Below are 22,589 nucleotides of genomic sequence, written 5' to 3' on the forward strand. Positions count from 1 at the left end.
GGAGCTGGTAGGGGACATTGGGGTTGAGCGGGTGGAATGTTTCGGGACCCAATGCGAGGGTCAGATTAACCTCCCCCTGGAACAAGGGGAGACGATGTGCTCCCTCGAAGCAGTCCGTGATCAGGTGAGTCTGGAAAGACCGTACGAGGTGGAGCCATTGCATCACACGAAAGGGTACATGCCGAGCTTGGGAGGTATAGAAACCCAGGGATCTTTTGAACTAACACGAGCCCCCAATGTGAATGTCCCAGAGTGTGTGTAAAAACGTGCGAGTGGTGCAAATGACATGGCATGTGTGAGTGCACGTGAGGAGATGGAACACGGACTGACCCAGACGGGAGACGTGGGTCGTGTAACGGACGGAGTTATTTTGGAAATCGCGCCGGCTCCTCGGGACGCTGCGTGTGAGCTCCATTCCATATCTTGTGAACGGCCCAGGCGCGCACGATCTCGTGATCGGGAGCCGGCGTCGAAACGCTCGGCGTTTGGTTCGAAACCACCACCTGGACGGCTAAAATGGCGGCGATTGTGTGAGTTTGGAAAGCACGTGGCCCCATGTGAGCACGTGTACAGAGGGGCCGATGTGCTGCGCGCAGCAAGTGGAATTCGCGGGATGCGCGGAACGAATCTCGGGGATGACACAGCCGGTTCCGTCTGCGTGGCAAGCTTCGCAGAGCGGTTCGTGTGCAAGTGACGTCATCAGCAAGGATCGCGCAGCACGAAGGCCAGGTGAGAAACGCACGGCTCATATGGTGGATGGCTCGGACGCTGACGTGTAATGCAATCGACGGGGCGACGTTACGCTTCCAATTATCGCCCGAACGAAGGGGACGAGCGAGTTGTAAATCGCCGCCCTGGCGACGCAGGGCTGGCAGAGCCTTGCCACGAGTACACGATTCCCGACCAGGATGTAGCGAACATCCTCGTCGTGGGCATAGGAGCACTAGTTTAGTGGAGGGGTTTAGTGTTAGATAGACCGGCCTCGTGGGGATTTGAGTAGTCCTTCATGGGGTCTGGTAACATGAGTTAGAGAATTTAGGGTAGAATTTAGAAATGGATTGGAGACATGGACAGACATGAAACGCATAGTGGGGACGTAGCTTAGCATAGAATTAAATGGAATGTGCTTTAGAGTAAGGGATGACGGGGAGCACGAGCTTAGTTAGGGGAACGTAGTTAGCGTCTGTGTTGGTGTGAACTGAGAAGAAAGAAATACGGTGAGTGAACATGGGTCAGCGGGCCCGAGTGTGAGTGGAGTGAATGTGGAATGCATGGTGCGAACGAATGATTGGGGGGAGCAGTGAATCCCACCCAAGGGAACCCGGGGTTAGTGTAATGTTAGTTAGTGGGTTAGTTAAATTAACCAATCGGATGTCGTTTTGTTGGTGTTGAATGAAGGCACGAAACCTTTTTGTAGGGTGCAGGAGTCTATTGACCAGCTGGGAGCGTGGCTGTGGAAATATGCGTACTGAGTAGAGGGCAACCCTGGGCACCGAAGTAGTCGGCCAGAGTAGGCCATAGGTCCAAGGGACCGAGTTAATGTAATGGGCATGGGCAGCTCATGGAAGCGGGACCCGGAGCACCAAAATGCCACGTGGGCATCGAAGGGGACACTGCCAGGGGCATTCCCCACGTTCATACGGAGTAGGTAGGCTTGGAGACAGCCTCAGCGACCCGGGGGTGCTGAAGTTTGAGTTAGGCAGATGGGTATCCCTGCCAATGGAGCCACGCTGCCCAGCCACGAAATTGTGCAAGAACACGAGAGAAAATTTGTGGGCCAGACCCAAATTAATAACGAATACCAACACAGGCGACGCGAATCATGGTTTCTCGAACCGATAGTTTAAAGATACAGGCGTGTTGAAAAACCCTGGGGATAGATTAACGTTAATAAAATGGTAGGATAGATAGAAAACGTGTACCCCTTCACACCGTCCATCCCTTCGCTGTTCGTCGGCCGCTGGACTCACCTTGGAAAATTGCTGAAATCTGAGGGAGTTATTCTGAGGCTGCCTTGGGCCTCGGGGCAGATTCACTCGTATCTTCCTCAATCCCTTCAAAAAGGATCTTAGGGATTGGGGCCAGACGGTCAGGACAGGTTAGCCGAACAAAGACGATTAGAGGGTTAAGGACACACGTAATTATAATAAATAAATAAAAATAAAAATAATCTAAATTTCGTTGTTTTTTTGTTGTTGCAAGCTAATGGGGTTGGGTATGGATAAGGACAGGCATGGGCGATAAGTTGGAGGGAGACTGTAGGGTAGGTCCGAGCCCATTTTCAGATCGGCCGGCGCCATCGCACTCCCTCCACAACCTCACGATACCAGACCGAGACCGGCCAGCTTCGTGCGCCGACCTCCTGTTGTACTGCATCTTGTCTGGTCTGCGTTTGCCATGCTTTGCCTGCCTTTGCCTTGCCTCCATACCTGCCGATGCCTTTGTTTGCTTTTCCATGTCACAACCTTCACCATGTGCTCCAGGACCATCTCTGAAAGTATTTGCAAGGACTGCCCTGCAGGCAGCCGCATTACCGGGGACTGCATTTGAGCATCCCGGATACCTCCTTGTTGCATAAAGGCCAGTTCAAATGGACCGGGGACTGCACTGAGCAGCCCGGAGATCTTGTTGCATAAGGCTAGTTCAAATGGCCTGTGAAACGGTGTATGGCCTGCCGTGTTAGGGTGAGTTGCCTCCAGCAGCTGAAATAAAAAAGAAGAATTCAACGACAATCAAGGGACCTTTGAAGGCCTTAAAGCCGTCTGTACACTCACCCACAAATGTTAACTTGCTGCGTTTTCTCTCCTCAAGTCACAGATCCTGAGCCATGGGTAGTGTAAATATTAGGACTGTATGAATCCGGTTCAGCCAGGCGTTACAAGGGTGTGGATCGCCGGTTGCTGAGACCGCATGGTTACTTAGGTACATTGGATCAAGACAAAATAACCCTACGCCACGCGGTCGAGATATTGGCGTTCCACGGTCGGTTGAACGACCCGCTGGCTCACGGAGTTATCCGAGCGACGGCCTACAATTCCGGGGAGTTTGGTGGGAGATGACGCAACCTCCCCCACCTAGTGGTCGTTCTCGCCCCCGACCCCCGGCCTGCAACAATATCATTCTCTTTGCTAACCCCACCTCCACCCCTCACATGTGTTTTTTATTTTTTTTGCCTCCTCTCCCCCACCCTTTCCCTCACTCTGTCATCTCCTCATAAAATGCAGCACTCTCCTCCCACACCTGTGTGTGTGTGTCTCATGCACCCCTTCCTCCCGCAGTGTATAGCAACGTTTGGTGAAGTGTCGCGCTCCCCACCTCCCCCCTAACTCCCCTTTCCTCATCCTCTCTGCCTCCGCTTCCCCCTCTCACCCTACACTTTCTCTCTCTCTCTCTCTCTCTCTCTCTCTCTCTCTCTCTCTCTCTCTCTCTCTCTCTCTCTCTCTTTTTTTTTCTCCCTCCCTCCCAACTTTATTGACTGGGTTTGATTCCCTGATTCCCTGTCTGGGCCTGTAATTTTTCCACATGTATTTATGATGGTACTATCCTGTTCATTTCTCTCAGGATATTACTATGCCCCCTGTGGTGTTTAATAGTGGACATGGATGTGTCCCCCACAGGGGGAAGACACTATCGAGAGCAGGCCCTAACTTCTCCAATGGTTGGCAGCGAGTGCCCTGGAAGCAGTGGGGGAAACAGAGTGGCACTTATATATGTGGAAGAATTGCGTTGCTTAGCTGATGGATCATCCAGATAGCTCAGATGGCAGAGCATTGGTACGGTTTGCCAGAGGACCTGGGTCTGGGCCGGTAATTTTTCCACATATATTTCTGATGGTTCTATCTTGTTCATTTCTCTCAATATATATATATATATATATATATATATATATATATATATATATATATATATATATATATATATATATATATATATATATATATATATATATATATATATTGTTACGGATTTGGAAGTTTACTGCACTCAACATACAGGTCCTATAGCTCAGTTATATCGAGAAGTAAACGTGGATAGATAGCTCCCTTTTCCCTTGTCTAATGGGTAATTAAATGTTCCTGTGCTGTGGAGTTATTTTGATAGTCAGGTTTTCTTTTCTTTTCTTTTTACACCACCATCAATGCCAGCGTCATCTTCCCCTCGCTCTGCTCGACGCCATTATCTATGTGTGTTCGATCACGTACGGGGGTGGAGATTTCCTTCACCTCAGATCGAGACTCCGCCAAGGAGGGCAAGGGCGTGCCCCTTGTCCAACCAGGAACCTCATCACCTCAGATCAAGACTCCTCCCATAAGGACAGGGGCATTCCCCTTATCCAACCAGGAACCTCATCACCTCAGAACGAGACTCCTCCCAGAAGGGCAGAGGCATGCCCCTTGTCCAACCAGGAACCTCATCACCTCAGAATGAGACTCCACCCAAAAGGGCAGGGGCGGGCCCCTTCTCCAACCAGGAAGCTCAGCACCTCAGGCTGACTCCGCCTTAGCCAGATAGAGTGTTCGGCCCCGGCCAATCGGGAGGCCGCGACGAATCGTCCGAGAAAGGACCGTCCAATGAGGAGGCGAGTGGCGAAAAAAGGAGGTCTCTCGCGCCTGAGCACACAAAGGAGATGTGGTCTGGACGAGAGAGAGGGAGAGACGATGTGCTCGTGGCAGTAGCATTCACGAGTTCGGAGGATCGTGTGTGAGACATCCCTGGTGGAAGAGGGCGTTTCAGTCCAGGCGGTTTTGAACCTGGAATCCAGGGCCAGTGAGTGGTCGTCGACGAGGGCCCTGCAGACGGTCGTGCTTGCGGGTTCGAGTCCCGTCCCCCCAAGATCGCGAAGACCACACAAGGTGGACAGGTCCGAGACAGGCCTCGATAAAGACTGCTTTTGGTACGATTCTTTTGGGTGTGTGCATGTGTGTGTTTGTGGCGCCAGTCCAATAAGTAGGAAATTGTATAAGTGCCGTGCTGTACATACGTGCCTTCTATATTCGGATAACTCTGCCCTTATGTGCTCCCCTCATTTCCCTATTGTGTTATAAATAAACCCCATGTGTTAAATGTGTCGGTTCGTTTTGTGTTTCTTTTATTGGGTTAACACGGTGCGCGTTGGAGAATTAGCCAGGCGGTTACCGCTGTAACGGTATATTTGGACCGACGGGACTTTGGTGACCGTCCGCTCGGGTCACACACGGTTCGAGTACGCTCGCGGCTCGTTCCGTACGGGTGCCGTCTAGGGTGAATTTCCCCGGTAGTTGGACGACGTGGGTATTTAGGTAAATTGAAATTGGCAATCGACCCTACCCCACGTGGTCGACCTATTCGCTAACTTCGGTCCGAACAGGAACCCGTACTTTTCGGAGTTTTCCGAAAAGGTACGATCGAAATTCCGGGTGATCGGCGGAGTCGACTCTGCGGCTCCATCTAGCAGTCGTGCTCGTCGCCGATACCCGACCCCGTAACAATATATATATATATATATATATATATATATATATATATATATATATATATATATATATATATATATATATATATATATATATTAAACATACACTGTATTAAACAAAAAACAATTGGATTTGTATATCCTGATATGGTGTCTATATATGTGTGTGTGTATAATATATATATATATATATATATATATGACTTGCAAATACAACCCATCGCTTTGCTGACAGGGGCTATTAAGGAGGGGGGTTGAGAAAGGGAAGAATGAGAGGTGAGGGGAGGGGAGAGAGAGGAGGTAGAAGGGATGGGAAGCTGGGAACGGGAGAAGAGCGAGGAAGGGGAGGAGGTGGGGAGAGCTATGTCTCACCAAACGTTGCTATACCACGGGAGGTCGGGATGTGAGGATGGGGTGGAGAGAGAGAGAGAGAGAGAGAGAGAGAGAGAGAGAGAGAGAGAGAGAGAGAGAGAGAGAGAGAGAGAGAGAGAGAGAGAGAGAGAGAGAGAGAGAGAGAGAGAGAGATATGAGAGAGAGTCTGAAAAAAAATAGAAGAGGGAAAGGTGAGGGGTGGAGGTGGGGTTAGGAAAGAGAATGACATGTTACGCTTAATGACCGAACACACACACAAAAACAAACTCATGTCAGAATAGCTGGACACACGACACAACAGAGTTTACAAAAGTAATCACTGAAAACATGGAAGTACCTATCGTTCATGTACGAACTAATGATCCCATCAAGCGTGAACATCAAAAACAAAGCGTTGTGACCAGATATCATACTTGGGTACAAAAAAGAGAAGAAGGCATTGCTTATTTAGGTGTTTATAGCAGGGATTTTGGATTAAACAATGCAGAAATTAAAGAAAATGACCAAACACCAAGACCTCAAGAATAAAGTGAGAAGATCCTGGAAGATGAAAAATGTCAAAGTTGTACCAGTGATAGCTGGATCTACAGGAATGATGACAAAGAACCTCACAGATATATTAAACATAGGGGCACTACCCCTGGGCACTCACCAGGTAGCGGCTGGATAAGATAACCAGGCAACCACTGGAAGGCATGTATGACCCATAAAATATATAATGGAGAAGATAGTAAATACCGATGGATTTTTTTTTTAATGCAATGAACAAACCTTGGTGCCCCCCCCCCCCCCGTAAAACCCCTTAGACCTCCAAACAAATTTAATATCGTTAACAAACTTTGGTACATCATGGGCGGTGAATACGGTGGTCAAGTTTCATCAGAATTGTATGTGTCGTTTTGGAGAAGAAAGCAAATACATATTTTTGGGGGCAGCCCCCCTTAAATACCCTTAGAGCAGATTTTTCTAATGTCATGAACAAACTTTGGTATGTCGTGGGTGATGAAAGTTGCCGTGGAGTTTCATCGGAATTGTGTGTATCATTTAATCTTTGGGGAGGCAACCCACTCCCCCCCCCCCTCTCCTGTAAACTCCCTTTGTAGACCTTCAGGCAACATTTTTTTAATGCCATCACGGGTGATGAAGGTTATGGTCAAATTTCATTGAAATCGTATGTGTAGTTTCTGAGAAGTTGCAAGTATTTGTGGATGGACCGACGGATGACGCACCATCCCTTAAAGGTCCCATGACATCCAAAACTTTCTGGTTATTACTTACGAAATCTAAAGATTTCATAAGTATATTGAAGACTTCCGTCCTCTGTTTGTTTGTTTGTGTGTTTGTTTGTGTGTGTGTTTGTGCGTTTGTGTGTTTGTTTGTCGGCACGATAACTCGAGAACGGAAGAAGCTACCAATGTCAAATTACACCAGGTGATTCAGGAGGGTGATGGCTAGCGCTGATGAGATTTTGGTCAAAATCGGTCAAAGGTCAAGGTCACAGTGAGGTCAAACATAATTCCGTAAATTCATTTGGAGAAATGGAGTATTTTTGCTTCGGTCGACGTTACGAGTTCGTTTTAACTTCGATTTTAATTTTGTCTTCGGTTTTTGCGATCGCTTAGGAAGCTTAAAACTCGGTTGTCGAAATTCTGATAAAAATCGGATGTTTTGGAGGCGTTTTAAGATTGTATAAAAAATATTTCACTCGCCGCGTCACAGCTCGTCGCGTGGTGCAGCGCGCTCGAGCAGAGGCATCGTTGATCACGTAAAGGTTTTCCGTGTGCGCGCTGACGGTGTTTTCGATAAAGATGATGTTTTAAAAGTCATTTTTTATCCCAATAAAGGTTATCGTCGCATGCCTGACTCGCTAAGCCGTCGGATTATGTAAAGATTGTTGGTGGATGGCCGAATATTATGGTTTTGTGTCTTTGATAACATAATATTAAATAATTGCGTGGAGAAATGGAGATTTTTGCTTCGCTCGACGTTACGATTTTTGATGGTTTGGTACAGAATCATCGTAGAAACTTGGGTTTGCGTCGTTACTCTCGTTATAGAAACTCTCGGCCATATCCAGAGAAAAACTCCCATCTGGACATAAATACCGCCTGGACATGTTCGGAGACAAACACCACCCGGACGCATCCAGAACCAAGCTGTGCAGAGACAAACACCGCTCAGACACGTTCAGAGACAAACTCCCATCTGAACACGTCCGTAGACAAACACCGTCCAGACATAAACGCCATCCGGATATGTCCAGAGAGAGAAAGAGAGAGAGGGGTGTGGGAGGAGGGTGCAGCACTGTATTGGGAGGGGGTAGAGCAAGGATGGGACAAAGAGAGAATGGGGTGGGGGAGGGGAGTAAGCACAGAGAAAATGTTATGCTTTATGAACATACACACACACACACACACACACACACACACACACACACACACACACACACACACACACACACACACACACACACACACATTTGTGCTTGGCCAATATCGGCAATTTTTTGAGAATCAGCAGGTTGGAGTCAGTGTGATTGCCAACTACAGTACACACTGCATAAACCCAGAAACCTTGAGCATCTTCCACCAAAAAACAACGTTGTATTTATATAGACGTTTCAGGGAGATGTTCACAAACATTAATCTTTATAAACAGCTGCGTGTGACGTTTGGAAAAAAATTTGTGCTCGGTTATTCAAAAAACACGTTAATATGACGAATGGCTCGGAAATCGGGTGTTATTTCACAACTCGCTCAGAGGTAATGACGGAGCACGAAGCACTCGCTCAGGATGATGAAGCACTCACTCAGGATGGCGAAGCACTCGCTCAGGATGGCGAAGCACTCGCTCAGGATGACGGAGCACGAAGCACTCGCTCAGGATGATGAAGCACTCACTCAGGATGGCGAAGCACTCGCTCAGGATGACGAAGCACTCGCTCAGGATGACGGAGCACGAAGCACTCCCTCAGGATGACGGAGCATGAAGCACTCCCTCAGGATGACGGAGCATGAAGCACTCGCTCAGGATGACAGAGCACAACCCACTCGCTCAGGGTGATGGAGCATGAACCAATCGCTCAGGATGATGGAGCATGAACCACTCGCTCAAGGTGATGGAGCATGAACCACTCACTAAGGGTAAGTGCGCATGGACCGCTTACTCAGGGTGACGGAGCACGAACCACTCACTCAGGGCGACGGAGCACGAACTGCTCGCTCAGAATGATGGAGCACAACCCACTCGCTCAGGGTGATGGAGCATGAACCAATCGCTCAGGATGATGGAGCATGAACCACTCGCTCAAGGTGATGGAGCATGAACCACTCACTAAGGGTAAGTGGGCATGGACCGCTTACTCAGGGTGACGGAGCACGAACCACTCACTCAGGGCGACGGAGCACGAACCACTCGCTCAGGGTGACGGAGCACGAACCACTTGCTCAAGGTGATGATGCACGAACCACCCACTCATCCGGATCTGATAATTTTTTGAGTGATTCTTCACCATTGAGGGATAGGGCCAAAAACTATATCTGGCATGATATTTGAAAAATGTATTGGGCCAGATATGTTCTTGTGGATCAGGCATTATGCGGCAGAGGTATGCTCTCTACCGAGTGCCCTTCTTGTTGAAATATGTATTTACATGCTTGAGAGTTTTATTTTTATTGCATGACGAAATAACTTGTCAATTCGGTGTGAAAACACTTTGCATTAAATGGTGTTGCTATTATATAATGGGCTGCTTTAATTAGTGGGTTTAGCCATGCAGTGCATATATTTCAGGAAATAAAACCACAGTGTTATCTGTCATATACGTATACAGTAGATAGTCCCCAAACTTACAGTATCTTAAGAATCCAAGGTGGGAGGTAGACAGAACAATTACGTGATGAGCATGAATAGATGAAGACAAACAGACATGAAAATGGTTTTCTCCCTTTAATATGCCACAATATTCCTTGTGAGGAAGAAGAAAAAGAAACAAGTCTGAAGACGACGATGGTTCACGAGCGGTATTTGACGATGTAGATTGTTTCAGAAGTCAAGGATGAGACAATGTGATAATGTTTGACCAAGTTATAAAAATTATCAACATGATGTGGTGCGAGTGACAGGTTATTAGCTGCAAAATGTCGAAAACCCGGTTTTGTTCAACAACTTTAAAAATTTGACCTTTGCATAACCTTTAAAGGTCACAAAACAATGTTGTGGACATTAAAATAAGGAAACAGGATACGTCCTATAGCTTATTGGAGTTAGTTCGTCGAAGAAGGTCGAAAACCCGGTTCGATTCCCACAACTTTGAAAATTTGACCGTTGTGGCCTTTAAAGGTCAAAGATTATGACCTTTGCTGCAAAACTTCCTCTAGAACATTCCAGGAACGATATAACGTCATATAGGCTGTATGGCATTTCGCACTCCTCGGATTATCCGTACTTTGATGAAATCAGCGTAAAAACAAACTTGAAGGGGGCGCCACGGGCAAGGTGTTCGAAATAGAGCAAAATGGTTTGAAGACTTTCGGTGGGGAATGACCTCAAGATTATGCATAAAAAATATTGTCATCCTTGCTCTCAAAGTTTTGGCGGTCGTATGATTTTTATGTCAAAATTCGAAATTTTCTTAGTTTTTGACCTTGGGTCGAAAATGAAAAATCGGACGACAAGTTTTAGATAATTCATTTTGCTATTCAAATACCGAAGAACCCATTCCATTCAGTCAATTCCCGAGGAGAAGATAGATTTTTAATCCGACTACCCCCTAAAAATGGCTATTTTTTGGGCGTGGCTCCGCCCACAATGGGCGTAGCACGCCCTCATCCAGGAAAACACAACTAGACATTGATCTCGAACACATAACCAAGTTTCATCAAGATCGGATCAAAGTCCACGGAGTTATGCTCTGGACAGACAGACACAGAGACATAACGAATATAGTGGTCACTGGCTGGCGCTCGTGAACCAAAAACTCACAAACAGAAGAACATTCCTGCGTGGTCCCGCACACTCTCGTTTCCCTTTCTATGACTATGCACAGAGATAGTTGTGCTTACTTTTTTGTGGAAGCCTTTTAAGTTATGTCTTTCTTTGAAAGTCGTTCTCTCCTCATGCTAATTTTGCCCTGTTTGTAATATTATTCCATTAACCACAGCCATTTAGGTCTGGCTGGCACATGTCGCCGTGGCCCCGTCCCCAAAATGTTGATTGACAGGCGTGGTCCCACCCACTTTATAGGTTTCAAAGTTTGTATCCTTGGTTGATTTTTTTTGAGGATTTGTGTTGAATTAAACCGACGGGTTGTCCTCGTCATCCTAAACATAGGAAGTCTATCAATTTACGCATAATATACGCTGCAAGATTTTGGCAACGCATGGCAAGTTGAGACCACAGGCTCCAAAAAAAAAATCTTTAAAATTTGGATAAATCGTCCTGATACAATTTGGCTGTAATATACTTCATACACCTGAAAGCATGCTTCAGGTTTGCTTTTTGGTTTATTTTTACTTTTATTTTATCGTTGGCATTTTACCAAACACATTTAAAGTTGATATTGGTGCTTTACAAGCTGGTGGCTGCTGGTTGCTGTCACATTTGCTTCAATGAACATGTTCCGAGTTAGCTCAAGCTGAGCCTCATAATCCTTTATGTGTTGCAGTTCTGGACTGGCAACCTTCAGGGACAACCTGGTTCATCCTTACAAGAGTGAGTATAATTTGTGTGTGGACAGTTTGAAGGGCCATGCCAATGTTTGCAACAGGAGCTTATTTGCATATGGGTATAAACCTCAGTAAATGGCACGTCGTGGTTGTACAATCTGAGAAATGTGAAAAGCTCTATTATGTTAAACAAATCTTGTCCATTGATATATCAATGCATTGCATGTTTCACTGTATTTATGACAGATTTCTCCTTTCAGTAAAATTTTGACTTAATATGTTCACAGACAATTCACAAATTCACAAAATCAATTCACAAATTCAACAAGTAATACTTCAATGTGGCGAGCAGGATGGCCTTGAAGTATGCATACTCACCTCTAAGCTATCTAGCCTGGGTTTGAATCTTGACCCGACTATAAATTGTCATCCCGGTATCTCACTGGCAGGGTGATTCATCAATGTGCGTGCTGTCCTCGGCTGGACGTAAAGTGAGTGTCACGTCTGTCGGCATGAATTGGTGGATATTAAAGATCCCACAGTGTCCTTCACGAAATGTAGGGGAGCTACCGCCTGCACCCTCAACAGATTACAAATTCCTGCCCTAACTACTTCGTCGAATGTCAGATCTGGACAGCCGGTTTGTGAAAGACTTTGGCCATGCTTCTCCCCAACCAACCGGGCAAGAATGTGGGATTAATTGTGACCGTTAAAAAAGGAAAGAACAAATTATTTTTCAATACATAATAAGTCACAGCAATTGCATCAATGGCATCACCTTATTTCTGCTTTCAGGAAAATTTTGTTTCATTATTACCTCCACCACCGAAGGTGACGGAGGTTATGTTTTCACACCCTTTCTGTTTGTTTGTTACTTGCAAAATCGAAGATTGTTCACGTATATTGGTCAGTCGATTTTGTAATTCTGTCTGTTTGTCTGTCAATCGCCTACAGGTCACAATTCCAAAGAGATTGTCATGAAACTTTTCCAAGTTGTATAGGTAGTCTCAACTGAGAAGCCTATTGATTTTGAGGTCAAAGATCAAAGGTCATCTTGAGGTCGAATTTCTAAAATCGTCATTTTTCATCCGAATGACTTGAAAATTGAACAGGATTTTCATATCAGCTTACTGAATTCAAACACCAATTATTTTTGAGGTCAACCTCGGCCAAAAGGTCAACAACTTATGTGAGATTTTTAAATCCTCAATTTTCATCCGATTGACTTGAAATTTGAAGAGTATTTTCATGTCAGGTCGCTGAATTCAATTACCAATTAATTTCAAGATCAAAAGGTCAACACAGGCCTGATTTCTAAAATTGATAGATAGGGCCAAAAAACTAATATATCCCTAAATCTCAAAAAGTTGTCGATGAGTTATGACAAAACAAGGTGGATGAGTTGAATAGGTGACAATAACAACCGGATTGGATTTTGGTTAGGATCCAGCCCATCAGTGAGATACAAAACGTGAACTGTTCCACCTGGCAGAGGTATGCTCTCTACCGAGTGTCATTCTACTTTGTGCTGTTTTGCCAAGTTGTCACTCTGTGAGTGATTTTTCATTCGTCTGTTTGTCTGTCTCTTTGTGTGCAGGATATCCCAAAAAGTTGTGGACGGATTCGGATGAAATTGGGTGTTTGACAATGACAAAATGATTAGATTTTGGTGAAGATCTGGATCTGGCTACTGGAATTTTTAACATGATTCTTCACCATTGAGAGATATGGCCAAAATTATATATAGCACAATATTTCAAAATGTTGTGGACGGATTATGACAAAACTTGGTAGTTGAGTTTGGTAGTTGACTAAAACAAGCCAATTAAGTTTTGGTTAAGGTCCGGTGCAGATCCGGCCGATCAGTGGGATACACAATGTAAACTGGTCAGCCTGGAGGAGAGGTATGTGCTCTTTTGAGCACCGTTCTCGGTTTACACTGTAGCGGCTCTACCAAGATATTTTTTTCTGCCAAGTGTTATCTGGATTGGTTGAAATTAAAAATTTTGATAGTCCATAAACCTTAACGTTGCAATTGATTTTGACCTCTGACCCCTGCATAATCCCAAAAAACTCTTAAAGATTATTTTGAGATACATACTCAAGGCTTGTGGAAAAGCTGGAATTAGTACACTAAATGGATCAGGGCACAACAAAACAAATGGGAGAGTTGAGAGAGGGGGAAAACACCAACAGCAGAGTTAAAGGCTAAGATAGAGGCAGACTTAGACAAATAATGGATGTGGGGATGAGTTAGGAGCAGGAGAAGATGCATAGGGTGGACATGATGGATGCAGAAGGAAAATCTGAGGAAGTAAAACTGGAAATTTGGAACGAGGGTAGAAAAGATCTGATCTCTGTTGACTCAAATACAAAGGAATAGCAAGGAAAAATGTGCAATTTTTTTTGAGCATTTCATCTTGACCTCCATCCTAAGGAGATATAAGGGAATGGGGACCGAATTGGATCTTTTTTCTTCAAAATAAGACCAGGTGTATTTGACCATCAGGACTACCAAAATTATAGAGGATTAGTTCAGAAATGAAGGAATGGTGTGCTATTGTAATTTGTTGGAAAGAGAGAAAGAATAAAGAAAGAAGAAAAACATTATAATCTCCCATCGGTTGAAATCCTTATTTGCAGGTTTCAGATGGTGGAACAGAGTCCTCTCAGGACTCAAAGTATCCACCTCCATTTCGGTAAAAGATCGCATTTCAAGGACCATGTTGTGAAGTTTTGTTGTTGTCATATTTTAGTTCAGAAGAATTTTCGTTTAGGAGAGACATTATCATAATAACAGTAATAACAATAAAAAAATATAATAATAATAATCCCACAAAGAACAAAAGGCTTCCAGCCAATACTGGCTTGGAATCCGAATAATAATTTTATGGATGAAGTGAGAGTTGAATGAAATATAAATATAATTTGGAGAACATCCATAAGTGATAATTATTTAAATAACGTATGGCATGAAAAGCTGCTTATCATGAAAATATATAAAAATTATAATATATTACTATGTTTTTGTGCAAAGTAATGGCTTCATTTGAACCATAAAATGCAAGAACACTTTCTCCCAGTGATTTCACCCTGAGAAGGATTCATGCCAACATTTTATTGTGACCAATTTATTATGACGATAATGAAGTACCTTTTCAAAATGGCAGTGTTATCATTGTTGAAATGTGTTGTGTTCATAACTTCGATGAAAATACGTTTGAATCTTGAACATCCTGTTCTGTATTTGTTGTTTGATTTTAGTGTGACACTTGTAATTGTTGAAGACAAATTTTGCTGTGATTAATATGTGATACCTCTTGCCCTTCAGTGTCAAACCGTTCGCTCAGCCCGCGTATCCAATCCAAGCAGGAGTACCATCACACATAGCAGGTGAATAAGACTGAACAATATATTGTTCCTGTTGGAAGTTTCTATTTTTATATCAGATATTGTTACCCTCACCAAAGGTCAGGGTATTGCATTTTGGTTTGTTTGTTTGTTTGTTTGCGTGTTTGTCTGTCTGTCTGTCTGTTGGTTTGTTTGTTTGTCCGCACAGAACTTTCGTGATTTTCTCTGCAATCGCTTGTCGGATTGAGACAATTTTCACCGTTGGTGCGACTACTCATGTAGAATGTTTTCGTGATAATTATGACATCACGGGTCACTTGGTGTGGCAGCCATGTTGGAAAAACTGAAAAACTTTGGACCTCTATCTCTGAAACCGCACCATGGAAAAAATTGAAACTTGGCACGTAGCAAGTACTCCTCATGGGGAATGAGTATGATTTTTTTTAATTATGACTTCATCGGTGCCTTTGTTATGACAACATAATTGCATATGTAGAACCTATTTGGTCTTCCATTTGACCTGAATTTAATTTATTTTTAACCCATTCTGAATTCAATTGAACAATAATAAAAACAAAAAACGTCATAGGTCATGGTCAGGTGTCCGATCAAAGCGTAGTTGCATCAACGCGGGACGTCTTGGTACCCGGTCATCACTGCCAGTAGTTACAAAGTGGCAGTTCTATATACGTCTATAATTGCATAACACTCCAGTACACAAACACCACACAAAATACACCACACAAAGCGACACAAACACCACAGAAAACAAGTTCTAGCGAGGGTCTGCAATCTCTGATTGCTCTTTGTATTGTTTTACCTACTAAGGCTTTAGTTTAAAGCAATTTGGTTTGAAGCCAATCACCGCATGCACTTTGTTTTTTAAAAAAGGATAGTTGTGTAGTTACCACCTCCTTCAGGGTAGCACACTCATAAAGAGCAAAGTACTAATTATACAGACTGTCATTTTGGTGGTGGTATAGTGGTGAAAATGTTGCATTTCATTCAACCAGCCAAGGTGTCATAATAATGGTCAGAGCGTCCACTCTAAGTCTGGAAGGTCAGCTGTTTGAATCCTGGCTGAGTCATACCAAAGACTTAAAAAACGGTATGTGCTGCTTCCTTGCTTGACATGCAGCATTTAAAAGGTCAGAGCACAAACAAACAGCCATAGGTTGGTCATAGTAGTGCAAGCTTTGATGGGCTGAATGACCTCCTGTGTTAAAGTTCCTTGTCAGGGAACTCGTATCATATGTTTATAATATTCTAGTTATGATGATTTCAAACTTGGATGAAGGTAGTAATATTAAATGTTTGGCTATTAAGCTTCTGGAACCACAGATTATCTCAAGACAATTACGATGCGAGTGTTATTTTTAAATCAGAAATCATTAAAAACTCAACTCTTCTGAGAGGGGATAATGTGCCTTACCTGAGTCAATGGTGCAAGTCCGTGCATTCCGATTGGCTGTGGAATGCCTCTGGAAAGCCTAGAAGGAGCATGAAAATGCTATCTATAAAAGTCAGTGTGACCCATTCCCTCTAAATACAATAATAAACCGGAAAGCATCTCAAAAGGCAAAGGCAGTCTATGTCTGTTTTGTACTCGAACTAAACTTAAGGAATAAAACAGCTAAAAAAAATTTAATGTAAAATTTATAAATTTGTCTTCTGATGTTAAAGGTCTTCTGATCATGTTAATGGTTTGTTGAAAATTTGATGAAAAATGCTCTAATGGTAAAAATGATATGGCCTGGACAGACACATTCAAATCAAATACAGCCTGGTGTTGGCGCAGTGGTTAGGGCAGCAGCTTGGGATCCAAAAGGTTCTGAGTTCAAGCCCCGTTTGGCCACTGAATTAATACACCAGGGGGTTGACTCAGCCTGTCATCCTTCTGAGGTCGGCGAAATGAGTACCAGTATACTGGGCCGGTGTATACCCCGGTTAAAATAGGTGTACCATATCCTTGTGTCGTAAGAGGCGACAAGGGTTGCGTCAGGATGGGCATCCGGCGTAAAACATGTGCCAAATCACTATGCGGATCATACGGATGATCCGCTGTGGCGACCCTTAACGGGAGCAGCCGAAAGAAGAAGAGAGAGAGAGAGAGACACACACATTAAAATCAAATGGTAGATAAATAAAGAAACATGGAAGCGATTACAAAACCCGGCCATCTCACGTTGTGTGGTGGACAGGCTGATAATGCCGATTTGTACTTACTGTGACTTTGCCCTTTGACATTTTTATGCAATTATTAATTTGGCTTCTCCTTATTGTCACAATAAGGGTTAGTTTAAAATTTTGATGACAAAATCTCAAATGGTAAAAACGTTATGGCCTGGACACACACACACACACACACACACACACACACACACACACACACACACACACACACACACACACACACACACACACACACACACACACACCCCGCACATCCACACACATACATATACATATACTGTACATACAAACACACATATATCAACACACAAACACATATATATTATGTACTGGTAAGTACTTACAAAATATATTTTATTTGTAGTTATAACCTTTACTTATAACCAATTGACTGATTTCCCAACTGCCCGGATCATCAGCTGGGCACCGTTTTCCATCAACGTTTCGATCCCTTTAGTTCTTTGGAAGTGATGGTTCTTTGGAACTGTTTGTGTGGACGTATAAGGATTGATTCCAAACCATGTGGATATGTTTGACTATGTGGTTACAGGTCTTAACTAGGTTGTCCCTCTCAGTTTTACCCCATAGATCCACATGGACATGAGGTGCTTCTAGAATCCAGGGGGGTGGGGGGGTCAAATTGCCATTTCATTCAAGTGATTTACAGTTAAAGAATCCAAACCCATTTCTTTAGCCGCCCTCTTACACACACGTCCAAAAGGTGGTAAATCAGAGTTTCTGCCGAGCGGCTGGTATTCCCAACAGTCTGAAAACAAAGCTTTAACTGGATGGTTGTCCCTGGAATAAATGGTAAAGAAGCAAGGGATAGTTCCCAATGGAGTGGCAAGGGCATCTCACCAGCTTCCACAAGAAGGGCAGAAACTGGAGCACTTTTAAAGGCCCCCAGACATATGTGGAGCACTTTGGACTGAATGGTTCCCAGTTAGTTTTTGACATGTCCCAATATGCCTGGCTGCTGGAGTCAAATTGAGAGTGGATAAGAGCTTTATATATAAATATGAGACTTTCCTGATGAATGAGCCTGGTGTGGCTTAGTGGTTAAGGCGGTGGCTTGGGATCCTCGGGGTCCTGAGTTCGAGCCCCGCTGGCTGCTGAGTTAGCATCAGGGGGATTGACTTAGCCTGTCATCCTTCCGAGGTCGGCAAAATGAGCACCAGTATACTGGTAATATCCCTGCAGGGTCGAAGGTGGCTAAAGGGTTGGCGTCAGGAAGGGCATCTGGCTGTAAAGAAAAAACATTGCCACAAGAAAGGGGACCATGATTGGAGCCTGCAAAAAGCTGACCCCTGCTCAGGGGTAAAGGCTTTCAAATGGTGTGATGATGATGATGATGATGATGATGATGATGATGATGATGATGATAATGAGACTTTCCTGATGAGCTCTCAAAGTTGTACTGGACAGACCCTATAAGATTGATGGCTTTTGTACATTTGATGGCAAGTTTTTTAACATGAGAGTTCAAACTTCGGCCCTCATCAAAAATAATTCTTAAAAAAGATGCATCAGAGGGAAGCGTTGAGAGAATGCCGTTGACTGTTATTGATATGTCCTTGACCTTCTATTCCTTTTACGAGTGAAAATTATGAGTTTGGACTAAATCCAGAAATCATAAATTCCCATTTTTGGGCCCATTGCTCAGTCTTGCAAATATCAGCCTGGAGTTTTTTGGCCATAAAAGATAGGCTTCTCCCCCTGGATTCACATAGCAATGCCATCTGCAAACAGAGATAATCTTACGATGAGACCCTGGGTGTGAAGCTGCATCATTAATCATAATATTAAATTGTGTGGGACTTAAACTGCTACCCTGAAGGATACCTTTATCCATGTGAAATACAAGGGACAGTGCTTGGCCTACTCTCACCTGAAAGGATCTGTTCGACAAGAAGTCCAAGTCATTGATTCTGAGTTGATGTGTCTTATAAGGGAGGGCTTCTTTCCAAAAGCCTAGTGAATATCAAGAAATATTCCAAATAGCGACTCGTGATTGTTTAAAGATTTCCTGATGTCATGAGCAAGTTAGGCATTATGATAAATAGCAGAGCGACCCTTTCTGAACCCACTCTGGTATTTGTACAACAGGTTGTTCTTTTCCAGGAAGAAATGCACGCATTCATTGATCATCTTCTCGATTTTTTTTTTATTTACAACCGAAATGAGAGCAATCCGTTGGTAAAAAGATGAGTTTGAGGGTTCTTTTCTGACTTTAGCAATTATGATGACAATGGAGTGTTTCCAGTCACAGGGAAGTTTACCTAAAGACCAAACCTTGTTAAATAGTTCAAGGAACACTCCCAAAACTTTTTCATTCATGTGCTTGAACATTGAGTGGGTTAGATGTTCACAACTAGGAGCAGTATTGTTTGACTTTACAATAGCTTGCTTGAGCTCCCAAAGAGAGAAGTCCAGCTGAAGCAAAGAGCTTACACAAGGAGAGTCATTGATGATGGTTTTGTGTTGGTTCACAAATTGTAGCTTCTATGAGTTGAACTCAGAGTCATTATTTATGTCTCCAATAAGATGAGAAAAGTGTTTTCCCCAGAGACAAAGCCTTATCTTTATTCAGATAGAAGGTTTTAGTGTGGCAGATGAGCATGTGGATGGTCCTTCCTCCATCTTTACTTCCATACATATATTTCACTCTTCTCCAAATGGTTTGAAGAAAGATGTCTGAGTTGCTGGATGAACAGAAGGAGCACCAAAGGCTGACTTAGCTCATTTGATTAGTCGTCGGGTTTGAGTCAATAGAGATTTCCTTCATCCAAGTCCTAAGAGCAGCCCTTCTTTCCCAGATAGCCTGTTTGCATTTGTCATTCCATGAGAGAACCTTGATTATCTGACCGACAAAGCTTCTAGAAATTGGGATTGTGTCCTGGGCAATAGGGTTTCATATTGCAACTTTTTTGCGCTCGTCAAGTTGGCTACCCGTCGTACCTTTCCAATATGGATGAAAACTCCACTCACCGATTTTTAGAATTTTCCTCCCAAAAATGGCCACCAGCGGCTATTTTTTCCAAAATGGCGGCCTTTTTTCGCATTTTGACACAGAAATCGACTCCTACACCTGCTAAAATACGTTAATGTTACTTGATATGTGTATGTTTGTAGATGATTATGATTGCTATGTCTGCTAGCAGTTGGGGACGAGACATTAGGCATCCAATATGGCGGAAAAATCCAAAATGGCGTCCAAGATTGCCGATTTTTGGCCACTGGAAAGTTGTTCCCTCCTATGTGGGTTCTAATATGTCTAGTTATAGGTTTTTGGGCGTGCTGAATTCGTTTTTATGCTCTAAAATGCAGTATATCTGTCACAGAGACGTCTGCGGGGTCATGCTCTCGTGTTAAGAAGTAGCTCTTGCAAGTCCGAAGAAGAATTTTGAATATTCTCACCCTCATTGATATCAGGTGTCGATTCGACACCGATGGTATTTGACACCGCAATTGGTAATTTTCGCTCTTGCCGATTCCAACGTGCCCACAGATGAGCGAGAAACGATGGCAAAACTGTTGCATCAGACACCTAGACTACCTCATGATCAACTCAGCTCAGGAAAGCCAAAATTTCCGGCCGTGGATGAGATGGAGAGTCGTGACCTGTGTCTCAGCAGCTTCATAGATGACGACTCGTGGCGGTTATTCAATCTTCTTGAACTATATGATGTACTAGATGTAGAATGGATGTGTGAGCCTGCAAGCACATGGCCAGAAAGTGATGGTTACCAAAAATTCGCAAACTATGTGCACAATGTTCACGTAGTTAACGACCTTGCAGAGCATGGAATTTAGTTGATTTCAGATTTTATAGACAAAACGAGGGATGAACAGCAAAGGCAAGCTTTGCTTCAAATGGTTGAGTGGCACAGGCAGAATTATTCTCGATACATGAAATCCACTCTTCAGAAAATGTAGATAACTATATGAAGCGAAGTGTGAACATTGATGTTTTTGAACTATGGAAATTTTAATTTGAAATGTCGCTACAGCCATGTATGCCATGCCATGGCCAATATTATTGATTATCGAGGCTGATAGGCACGCATACATGAATTCATTTTAGAACATTCATTATGGCATTAGTACACTAGTAATTCGTGTATATACTGTACATGTTAAATAAATACGTTTGACCTTCGAATATTTAATTGTTATTTTCTGATATCAATGAGGGTGAGAATATTCAAAATTCTTCTTCGAACTTGCAATAACTACTTCTTAATGCGAGAGCATGACCCCCGCAGACGTCTCTGTGACAGATATACTGCATTTTAGAGCATAAAAACGAATTCAGCACACCCAAAAACCGATAACTAGACATATTAGAACCCACATAGGAGGGAACAACTTTCCAGTGGCCAAAAATCGGCCATCTTGGACGCCATTTTGGATTTTTCCGCCATATTGGATGCCTAATGTCTAGTCCCCGACTGCAAGCAGACATAGCAATCATAATCATCTACAAACATACACATATGAAGTAACATTAACGTATTTTATCAGGTGTAGGAGTCGATTTCTGTGTCAAAACGCGAAAAAAGGCCGCCATTTTGCAAAAAATAGCCGCCGGCAGCCATTTTTGGGAGGAAAATTCTAAAAATCGGCGAGTGGGGTTTTATCCATATTGGAAAGCTACGACGGGTAGCCAACTTGACTAGCGCAAAAAAGTTGCAATATGAAACACCCTACTGGGCAATGGTATTTATAGTTGTGATGATATTGCAATTAAAATTGTCAATGTTTTCATGAGCAAGCTCTTCCCTCACTTCCTCGAAGCAGTGGTGAGAAAAGCAGTCCGAGTTGGCCTTGGAAAAATTTCAAGATGGGAACCTGTCTAAATCATCTCGGTCCCTTTCCAGTTTTAGGTGAGTGATCACAAGGAAGTGATCACTACCCAAACTGTCATTGTGAACCCTCCATTCACACTTTGCTTCTGCAGATGATATTCTCGATGCATTCACCAAGTTTTACAGTAAGTTTGGAGCCTCATAGAATATTGTGGCTGTTGAAGTCGTCACACGAAATAATCACTCCTTCACACCTCACTCCTTCACACCTATGTAAGGCCCCGTGGAGTGTGTTATAGATTAACTGTTGGCAGGATGATTGAAATTTATGAGAGTAACATCATCCCTTGAGCAAGGGATTTTGATAATGCTGTATTTGATTCAAGTTCAGCATTATATTAAATTTCCATGAAGAGAACAGGTTTGACAAACACTCCATATCCTCCTCCATTCACAATTGCTCTGTCTCTGTAATATGAGGGTATAACCACAGATCTTAAATTGGTTGTGACATTTTATCTAGGTTTCTTGTATACACGTAAATTTGGTTTCGTTGGAAGATGACTGATAAAATGAATAAATTCAGACACATGGGCAGCTAAACTTTTTGAATGCTACTGGATAACTATCATTATTCCACGGAGGAGTCTTGAGACTGTGTCGGATCCGTCCCACTGACTTTTATTACCTGATTTACTGAACATTTTATTGATCTCCTTGAAAGAAATGCCCTCTCAACTCAGTGTC

General features: G+C 43.4%; 1 protein-coding gene across 7 annotated transcripts in view; it reads left to right on the forward strand.

Moving 5' to 3' along the window:
* The window catches only part of LOC147024542 (transcriptional enhancer factor TEF-1-like), a 364,156-nt gene that overhangs the window by 235,194 nt on the left and 106,373 nt on the right, over positions 1-22,589 (forward strand). For all 7 annotated transcript variants that reach the window (XM_085884568.1, XM_085884569.1, XM_085884572.1 and 4 more), the window contains 2 exons: positions 11,490-11,536; positions 14,822-14,883. In XM_085884568.1, coding sequence (XP_085740694.1) covers positions 11,490-11,536; positions 14,822-14,883 — 109 coding nt within the window. The remainder of the gene's footprint in view (positions 1-11,489; positions 11,537-14,821; positions 14,884-22,589) is intronic.

The sequence above is a fragment of the Eptatretus burgeri genome, chromosome 6, assembly GCF_056783735.1.
Source record: "Eptatretus burgeri isolate ZD-2024b chromosome 6, Ebu_testis_v1, whole genome shotgun sequence".
NCBI lineage: Eukaryota > Metazoa > Chordata > Myxini > Myxiniformes > Myxinidae > Eptatretus > Eptatretus burgeri.